The sequence below is a fragment of the Lepidochelys kempii genome, chromosome 2, assembly GCF_965140285.1.
Source record: "Lepidochelys kempii isolate rLepKem1 chromosome 2, rLepKem1.hap1, whole genome shotgun sequence".
In the NCBI taxonomy this organism is placed as follows: domain Eukaryota; kingdom Metazoa; phylum Chordata; order Testudines; family Cheloniidae; genus Lepidochelys; species Lepidochelys kempii.
In genome coordinates, this window is record NC_136381.1 from 206,204,668 (window position 1) to 206,214,381 (window position 9,714).

At 42.9% G+C, this 9,714-nt stretch overlaps 1 protein-coding gene across 4 annotated transcripts in view; it reads right to left on the reverse strand.

Moving 5' to 3' along the window:
• Positions 1-7,908, reverse strand: part of CHN2 (chimerin 2) — a 199,575-nt gene extending 191,667 nt beyond the window's left edge. For 2 of the 4 annotated variants that reach the window (XM_073333599.2, XM_073333597.2), the window contains exon 1: positions 7,466-7,906. Coding sequence is in view for 3 of the 4 variants with exons in the window: in XM_073333597.2 (XP_073189698.1) it covers positions 7,466-7,514 (49 nt within the window). In the remaining variant the exon portion in view is untranslated. Of the gene's footprint in view, positions 1-7,465 lie in introns of all 4 variants that reach the window. The other 2 variants (XM_073333598.2, XM_073333600.2) reach the window with 2 other exon arrangements.
• Positions 7,909-9,714: the final 1,806 nt, after the last annotated feature.

Sequence of the window (9,714 nt, forward strand, 5' to 3'; positions counted from 1 at the left end):
ACGCTCAGTAAGGTGCAGTATTAAGGAATTTACATTAAATGGACTTCAATGGGACTACTTATATGAGTGAAGTTAAACATACGCGTAAGTATTTGCAGGAGAGGGACCTAAGTGTTTTTGGATTTTCAAATTAGTCCACTGGTGAGTGACTGGCATGATCAACAAGTCATTTTTTTTAAACCAGAAATGTAGTTTACTTCCAGCAGCTCAGCTGAGCATGCCTTTCCTTAAGAAAGCCACATAAGGTGGCAAATGAGGGTCAGCAAATGGTGTTCTATACCATTTCCACCATTCCATTTCCTTCTTTTGGTAGCAAAACACAGAATTGTATTTTACCACAATTTCTAGGAGTTAAGAACATCAATGCTTAAATGGGAGCTGAGGAGATGGCAAGGTGCAACAACAACATGAAAATACTTTATAATATCTTAGAGACTGACGTGAAGAAATCTGACTTGACACAGAGTAACAGGGATTGGCATTTGATTACTCCCTATAATTAGACAGGCGCTCAACTAGCATGTGTTATATTATCAGTTATTATGCTACAAGTAAGCCATCTTGACCAAAGAGAATCAGAATGTCTGATATCAGCTCAATGAAAAAATGGTCTGTTCTGAGGATAATCTTACTGTATTGATTTTATTAAAAAATAATATTGAGACAGCACCCTACACCTTCAAATTCTCCTAAATTTTAAAAACTTTTCTATTGTATATTTACCTTACCAAAGGCAGGAGTCCATATTGTCACGTACTAATGTATTATCTGCAAACCTTAAAGCACACCAATGTTACTGTAGCACTGTACTGCAACACTAATTCCCTTGTACCAGGAATAAACTGCTAATTTTCCCACCTCAGGAAATGGATTATTGCTGAGTGAAACAAGGTGATGAAACTATTGTTGCTGAACTATGCATGATTCTTAATTAGTAACAACCATCTCTAAATGCAAAACTCAAATTTATATTCTCAAAATCAAAGGTCAGAAAAAGAGTGCAAGAATGGATTATTATTCATAGAAGCTAAAAGTATGCATTTACGCTAGCTGCTGTATATAATTCTCAGATGAATTGTGAATACACCTGTACAGAAAGTGATGTATACGAAATGATAGATTTATAGCTTCTAGTACAAATCCGGTTACATTTTTCTGCAACAAAAGCTTTTTTGTTCAATATTTATGTGGCATTTCTTAATATATAGTTCTCCTGAAGATATAATTTTCCTAGTTCTTCTCTTCTACAAAGCAAGAGACACGGAGGAACAACAGACTGGCCCCCCAGCATGAGAATATCTTCTGCCAGCGCATAAAGAGCAGAAAGAAAAATATTGTCATCATTGCCCTTCAGAATAAGGAACGTTTTTGTTTGTTTAAAACAATTGTTTTAAACAATTAACATGTTTTCTAACTAAATCTTTAGCTAAAATATTACAGTTTAAGACTGACATAAACCAGTTTACTAAAAAAAAATCCTTTTGAAAAACAGCATGAGCAAAACCATGTATGAGATAGTGCAGAAGGTCTCACTCTCAAGAGTCCCTTATAATCTCCTGGGCGTTCAGGCACATCTAAACCTCCTTAGCACCAAACAGAAGGTAAGAACCTCGTCAATTTAACAGGGATCCAAAATGATCACCGTAACGACAGGGTGAAACATTGGATGTCTGATTCTAACCATATGTCTTTGAGACAAGTCGATCAAGAAGAAAAATGGACTTTTTCTATGCAGCAAATAAATACAAACTAAATTCTAATGCAGAGGTTCTTGTAACAGTTACCTAATTAATATTAATCCTCAGTAGTCAGCAATCAATACAGTTAGTAAGTAAATTTTAGATTTGTCATTAGATCGTGTTAGACACTTAGGCCTTTTTTCTTTTGAATTTTTATTGTATTTTTTCTTGAATTATAGGTTCATCAGTCTCCTCAAACACAGATGACAAATGACTTCTAAGCTTAAGGTCAAGATTAAACCCTACAGTTAGCAGAAGCACTGCATGGAGAAAAGGGGGAAAATGAATTTTACTACCCATTTTACAATCAAAAGTAGCACTTTATCAGCAGAATATCCAATTTTCATGTTCCATTTTCATAACACTATCTCTATTACATCACTAAGAATAAACCTACATTCACTCACTAATCTTTTTCCCTATTAAAATCTTGCTGAATCTGTGTTCAATACCAACTTCATTTCTTTTCACTTGCTAGCATCTTAATTAAAATCAGCTTATGTTGACTTTCATTTTTACAATATATGCCTATTTCACGTCTTAGCATCTTCATGGTCCCCCAGGGAGTCATTATTCTTTAATATTTTATTTTGACCTTGTTAAGTTAGTGGAATTGCCTGATATTTTTCTTTATGTGCTAAGTCTTTCCTGCACACCTTTTCACAATACACACTATATGTAAAACCACCTCGTCTGCAATCAGATTGTCTTTATACAAAATATATCAGTTCATTTATAAAAATAGCCTTTGACCCTTTCAGATTTATTATTGTTTTTATAATTGTTTTTTAGAATTGTTTTTATAAATCATACATTTCATTGTTGATTAATGAAGGACCACTGGCCAATGAAACTTTAAGATATTTATTCCAAACTTCAGGATGGATAATTAATTTTTTTTAAGACTAATATTTTAAATAAGAAAAGAAACAAGCTAAATTTATCCATTCTTTTCAAAAAAGGAAAGTATAACCAGTTTTGTTCAGAACAGCATTCTGAATATACACAGAATGAGAAACATTTTTAAACATATCAACTGTATTTTAATAGAAGTTATTAAAATTAACATGGCTGAGCCTCTTGCTGGCAATACCCTCTTGCTGATAAGTGACAAAGAGTACAAAATATTCTTCTGGGACGGGATCCATGTGTGATCAAATATAGAAGTGTGGAAGCCCACTGGGAAAAGGAAACAGAGAGTTCTCTTCACCTGATGCTCACACACCATGGAAATTATGTCCCATAGAAAGTGAGAATGGAGCCTGCACTTCATCAGTTATAAACAAAGCTTCAGCCACCTGTACAACTGGGGGAGAGCAGGAAGGATAGTACTGAGAGTTGAAGTAGGAGATGTGGATGGTTTGTGTCACTATGGGGGGAGGAGGGGAATGCTGAGTTGGGAGGGGAAGACCAGGAGTTAGAGTAGGGGTTAGTAAGATGAGATGCAGACCCATGAGTGGGAGCAAAGAGTGAGCAGGAGAGAATGGAGGTTGAAGTGTAGAAGTGGGAGCCAGCCTAAGCAGGGGATGGTGTGATAAGGGGAAGAAAAGATGCTGATGATGGCTGAATCAGCACTCCTGAGGAGAGCAGGTACAGGAGTGGGAATGGTGTAAAGCAGCGGTTCACCTGGGTGCTTTGAATGGGAGATTTGCTGGGAAGCTAGGAAGACATTCACGATGGAAGTAATTGTAATTTTGACATTCCATATGCTGTGCAGATCCACCAAGGCTCCAGAAAAGAATATTGACTGGAACTGCTTAATACCACTACCTCCTCCTTTTCACATAGCTCGGTACCGTTTACCTCAAATGGTTTTGAAAATGTTGTCTTTTGTGACTAATAATCCACATTTTCAAAAGTGCGTAAGTCACATTAACTTTCAATGGGACTTAGGTACTTTCAAAAAATTGACCTAAAGAACAGCATCTATAATTCTCAGATCCTAGTGACATAACACTTGAGGAAATACAGCACAAATAGTCTCCATTTCCACCCACTCTTTTGCATTAAAGCTTGATCCAGTTCCCACTGAAGTCAATGTAAAGACTCCTATTAACTTCAGTAGTAGTTGGATCAGGCCCCAAGCAAGTATCCAACAATATTGAGACTATAATTAGTAACATGACAGTAGTGCTACAGGAGACCAATATTAGAGGATAATACAGGAGACCAATCTGTGAGAGTGGGGGGGTTCTCTAATTATTAAAGCAAAAGACTAGGAACAAAGAACTTCTGAGTTCTAACTACGGCTCTAAAACGACATCCCTCTGCAGCCCTGGTTATGCCACTCTAGCTCAGTTTCCCCATCGGTAAAACAACTGTAGTGTTGTGAGTATTAATTTATTAATGTTTGTAAAGCATGTTTAAAATGACTGTTTGACTGTTTAAAGAAGACCCAAATTATGTTTTTGACCAGCAACTCCCAATTAAGTTGATAGAAGCTAACAGAATAGATCAGAAAACATAATAGGGCTCGCAAAATGTCAAAACAGTAAAATTCTTTCACAGCTTCTTCAAACAAAACATACTTGAGCCATTATTATACACTTCTCCTCTCTAACAAGCAATGGAGGTATAGGAAAGAGAAAATGTTACACTGCAGATGGTCAAGTGCAGTCATGTGTCCTTAGGCTTTGAGAGCTGGTGGGTATAAAGTACTTTTTTCCTCAGAGCTAAACATAAACTACGTTATCTCTACAACAGAGCCATGCTCAACTTGACATCTCTTTATAATATAAGCTTTGTACCTAGAGTTTGGCACCCACTGAGGAACAGAACTAGCAATGTTCTAAGAAGTGCAGGTCAGAAAAGCAGGAAATTGTCCCATCAAAATTTACGTTAAAAAGGCAAACTTATCTTCCCATCTGTCCTTCTAGCAGTAATTTCCACTATTATTACTCTGTAAACATGCAATATTTCTATTCCTCCTGGATCAGATTTTGGCCAGCCCTTGCTTGCGTGCTCTCACAGCCCAGGCTGGACAAATTCTTGGATGGAGATTGCAGCGCACCCATCATTTAGGGATGCTGGGGAAAGGAAGCTACTTAAGCCCTCTCCCCAGCCGAACAACTATTCGGAAGTTGGCCAGAATCTGGTATCCATCTGGCACAGCACATCTACTCAGGAGGGTTGCACCAGTTCAACAACCAACAGGAAAATCCCTAATGTAGACAAACACTGATTCACCTATAATTGCACATATATTTTATCCTAGTACTAGGGTAAATCTCAAAAACACTAATTTATTTACACTTTGAACTTTCCTGTGAGGTAGGTTAGTGTATATATTTATTTTAGAGCTAGGTAACCAAGCTACAGAGATGGTATATGACTCACTTAAGGTCAAACAGCAAGTCACTGGTAGAGCTAGGAGTCTTATCCCCTAGCATTCTGCTATCACCACTAGACCACACTTCCTCTAAGATTAGTAAAATATAACATAACCTGCCCACTTCCGCTGTATAGAATAATAATTATATATCATTTGCAAGACTTCATCTTGGTAAGTTGAAGTCAAATATAATTCTGTTGGAATAAAGTTAAAACCAAACATATGTGGTTAGATGACATTAAAAAAGTGCTCTAAGACTTGCTGAGTTCTGAGAACTGAAACCACAGACAGCCAAAATGTGGCTCCACACAGTCAGATATGACGGGGCTGCTAATATTGAACACTTTACTGTATGTAGGAACCTTTGCTTTTAAAAAAAAAAAGAAGACAGAAAAAATCCTTTAGTTAAAACTATAACCACAAAAAATAACGACCTAAAGTTTTAAGGTGTAAAAGTGAAAGGTAGTAAATTATTTTATGAAAGTGGTGATGTATATCATGTAGATACATACTACACACTAGTCCATCTTTACATATCACAGGAATACAATTGTCATGTTTACCATCATAATTAAGTTTATTTATTGTTAAATATTTATAGTTATCAGTAGAATGAAAACAGCTTGATTATTTTAATGACTTTAAAAACAACAGGGAGTCCGGTGGCACCTTAAAGACTAACAGATTTATTTGGGCATAAGCTGTCATGGGTAAAAAACCCACTTCTTCAGATGCATGGAGTGAAAATTGCAGATACAGGCACAAATATATATCAGCACATGAAGAGAAGGGAGTTACCTTACAAGTGGAGAACCAGTGTTGAAGGCCAATTCAGTCAGTGTGGCTTTGGTCCACTCCCAATAATTGATGACTTTGTTATTATTAATCATGTTTATTAAGGTAGTGCCTAATGGTTGACAAGAACTGGGCCCCATTGTGCTAGGCTCTGCACAAATGCAGAGCAGAAGACAGTCCCTGTCCTGAAGAGCTTACATGCTCAATAAATTTCCTGTCTTTGGAAAATCTCTCTCATGGTTAGAATAAGTGCTTGAATTTTGGCTCTGGTTTTCAAAATATTTTGGAGTAAAGAGCATAAGCACCAAACCACAAGTACAGTGAGTACATTTACCCCTAAACGTTTCTCTCTCTTAGTTATCATGACTTGATTTATTTCCAATTTCTTGTCAACCATAATTTAAAGATTTGTCATTATAAAGATTCAATGAGCTGAGAAGAAAGTATGAAGGAATTATTTTCCAGATATGCTGTTGTGATTAGCAAACTGTCATACTTAGCGAAGCAATAGTACTACTTTTGTATCATTCTCAGTTCTTCTGCTACTTCACTAGTCCAAATGATCAACTACAGCAGTGGATCACAACCTTCCCAAGCCATGACTCCATGTCACAAGAGAAAAAAGTTTCAAAGACCCCCCCCCCATCTAGCCATTAAAAAAGGCTGGTGGAGGGGGGAGTGTCATGATCTTCTGAAACCTTTTCCCAACCTCCAAGGTTGAGAACCCATGAACTCCAAGAAAGAAGCAACCCGACTCTTAAAAGTCTCAGTTGGTAATTTGCATATTGCAAACTCTTTGGGGCAAGGACTTTTGTATTCCTCTGCATTTCAGACCGGCCGACGCCCTGCCGGGCACAACCACACTGTAAAGAAATAATGACAAATCCGCCTTTCACAGTAATCCCAAGGCATTACCACCAGCCCACGAGGAGATCGGGGAAGTCCTACCCCATTCCCGTCACCCCCGGCTCACAGGGACGCGAAAAAGCCCACAAAGAGGGGCTGCCAATGTGGCCCCATCGACCCCCTTGCCTGGGCAGGGAGCTGACCTGACTAGTCCCTGTTGCACGGCGAGTGCCCAAGCGCAGGGATGTCCCTGGCTCGGAACAACCGCGGAGTCTTGAAACAACCCGCGGCGAGGCCGGGGCCGGAGGCCCCTTCGCTGCCCCTTTACTCTCGGGCGCGGCGTCCCATCCCCGCTGGAGGATTGAGGGGGCTACCTGACTTGTCACACGGCCGCGTTACCCGCGGGAGGCGCCGTCGCTCTGCCCGCAGCACCGCGGCAGCCAGCCAGCACCAACGTGTGTCTCTATCCCGCTCTTCCCCCGCTTCCTTTCGCCGCCTGCGAAGTGAAAGGAAAACACCGCCCGCAGCAGCAGCAGCAGCCGCCGCCTCCCCACCCCGCTCCCCCCTTCGGCTGGCAGGCAGGAGATTGCCGGGGCGGGAGACACAGACACACGCTCGCCCTGGCAAACGAAAACAAACTAAGGCAACAGCGGCATGGAAGCGCCGCAAAGCAGCAGCACCGGGGGGCTGCCGAGCCGGGGGGCAGGTTCCTGCCGAGCAAACGAACCCCGGGGATGCGGGGAGAGAAACTTACCGGAGGAAACCGAGGAGCCGGACAAACTGGAGTTACTGGACGCTGCCATCCTCCCTCCTCCTCGCCCCTTAGCTCCTAGCCCCGCTGCTACTCCGGCGTCTGCTGCTGCTGCTGCCTGGCTGCCGCCGCTGTCCCCAACCCATTGCCAAGTGCGGGCGCCGCACCGTGCGAAGCAGCCGCCGCCGCCGCCGGGGCAGCGCTTCCTGTTCGGCCAGCGAGCGAGCTGCGGCCGGTGGCTTGGCTGCGCGCCGCTCAGGCGTCGCAGGGCTCTGCTGCTGCTGCCGCTGCTGCGTGCAGACGCCGCTCGGCAGCGGGGCAGGGAAAAGGCCCCGCGGCGCTTCCAGTTGCCTCCTCTCCGCCTGGGGCGCGGGGAGTTCCCTGGTGGCCGTGCCCAGAGCCGCCCCCGCCAGCTCCGTCCCGCCCGCCCCGCGCCTCAGCCTCCGCCTCCTGCCGGGCAGCGCTGACAGCCGGGCGCAGCCCCACGCCCCCGCCCCCGCCTCCGCCTCAGCCCCCCTCGCGCACACAAAGGAAGGAGCGCGGAGCCGGGCTGACAGCCCCTGGCTGAGGCAGGGTGGGTCTGAGGCGCGCAGCCCGAGGCGGGAAGGAAGCCCGGGGAAGCAACCAGCGCCCGCTGCCGATACTCCTGCCGCTGCCTGGCACTGGGCGGCTCCTTCCTCCAGGTGCCAAACGCGGGCCACCTTCTGCCTGCCGGGGGGAGCCGGGACGCGCTTCCCCAGCCCTGCCCAGTGCAGGAGCGGGCAGGGTGGTGCCTGTTGAGCACTCACTGCTCCAGCCGGGGACACGGGAAGACCCGCCAGGGGCGGCGGCGATTAAGGATCGTCTTTGTTCCCGGGTGGCTCACGCAGCAGTTGCATCTGCTAAGCTCCTGCAGAGCGCGTTGGCTTGGAGTCTTTCTCCCCTTCCCCCGCGCCCACCCTGAGCTGCCATCACCTTGTCTGTCAGCTCCCCCGTTGTAACTAGAGCTAGACAATACAATCCAGACACCCTGGGTGACTTCAGTGAGATTCCAAACGTGGAGCAAATGTTTTCCTTTTTCTGTTTCTTTCCCTCTCTCTTCTCCTGCCTAGTGTTTGTCTTACCTTTCTTCAAGGTGCCTGACTTTCTTTCCTCTTACAAAACTCTTCCTTCTCTGCCCCCTTTGTCTTTCATTGTTTTGTGTTTACTGACACCTTTCCTTTCTCTTTCCATCTGTACAGAACACAATCCACTGGGTACCATTAAAATCTTAAAATGGATTGCCTGTGGCAGTTACATTTAGTATAGTGTCACCCATCCTAAGCATAGGAAATACCCTAAATATCATGGGATAGAACAGTGGTTCTCAACCATTTTCCCCAAACCCCTTTTCCAGACCTCTCACATATATTGGATTTTGCAGCATATTCCATATTTGGTTGGATCCTGCTGCCTATTTTGCAGCACTAGGGAGGCAGGCAGTATTCTACAGCTGGAGAGAAAGAGACTTCTTAGCCAAATACTCTATAGCCTAAAGAAAAATCCATTGAGCTAGAAGGAAATCATGAGTTCAGATCTCATCTATTCTAGCTACTCTTTAAATTTCCATGCATTTCGCAGACCTTATTACTTACCAAGTCCTTGTATTCATAGAATGGATATGAGAAGGCCTCCTCCATCATATAAACAGAGCAGTTGTCTTTTCAAGCAGAGTTAGGACTAGAGTTCAAATCTCTCACATAACACACACGTCTTATCCTCCAGGCCATACTAGCTTTCAGAATGAATGTGCCCAATATATGTGCTTTCAAAATCCTCTAATAATTATATCCCCCTCCCAGAGTCAGGAAGAGGAACCAGAACTCCAATATCCTACAACTTTCTTCTGAATAGTTGTGTGACTTCTGGCAAAATGTTTGTCAACCTCCAGCCACTAGTAGCTAGATCACATAACCAATAATGGTCATTCCTATAGTGGTAGTGGTCTGAGCTAAGGATCTGAAAATTCAGCTTTCAAACTCTGCTGATGATCCATGTCAGGGAGCTTTCTGGTTGCATGTGATAGAATTTTTATTTCCAGTTCTCTCTCTCTCTCACTCTCTCTCTCTGTATATATATATATAAACTGGTTTATTTAATCCACACAGTGAGAAAACAAACTTTAAAGCAGGTTTTATTATTACAAACCATTATAATCTGTAAATTATGGTGTTACACATAAAATATAGGTGTTCCACATTTTGGTTATTTGTCAAACATTTTGGTTGCTGGTG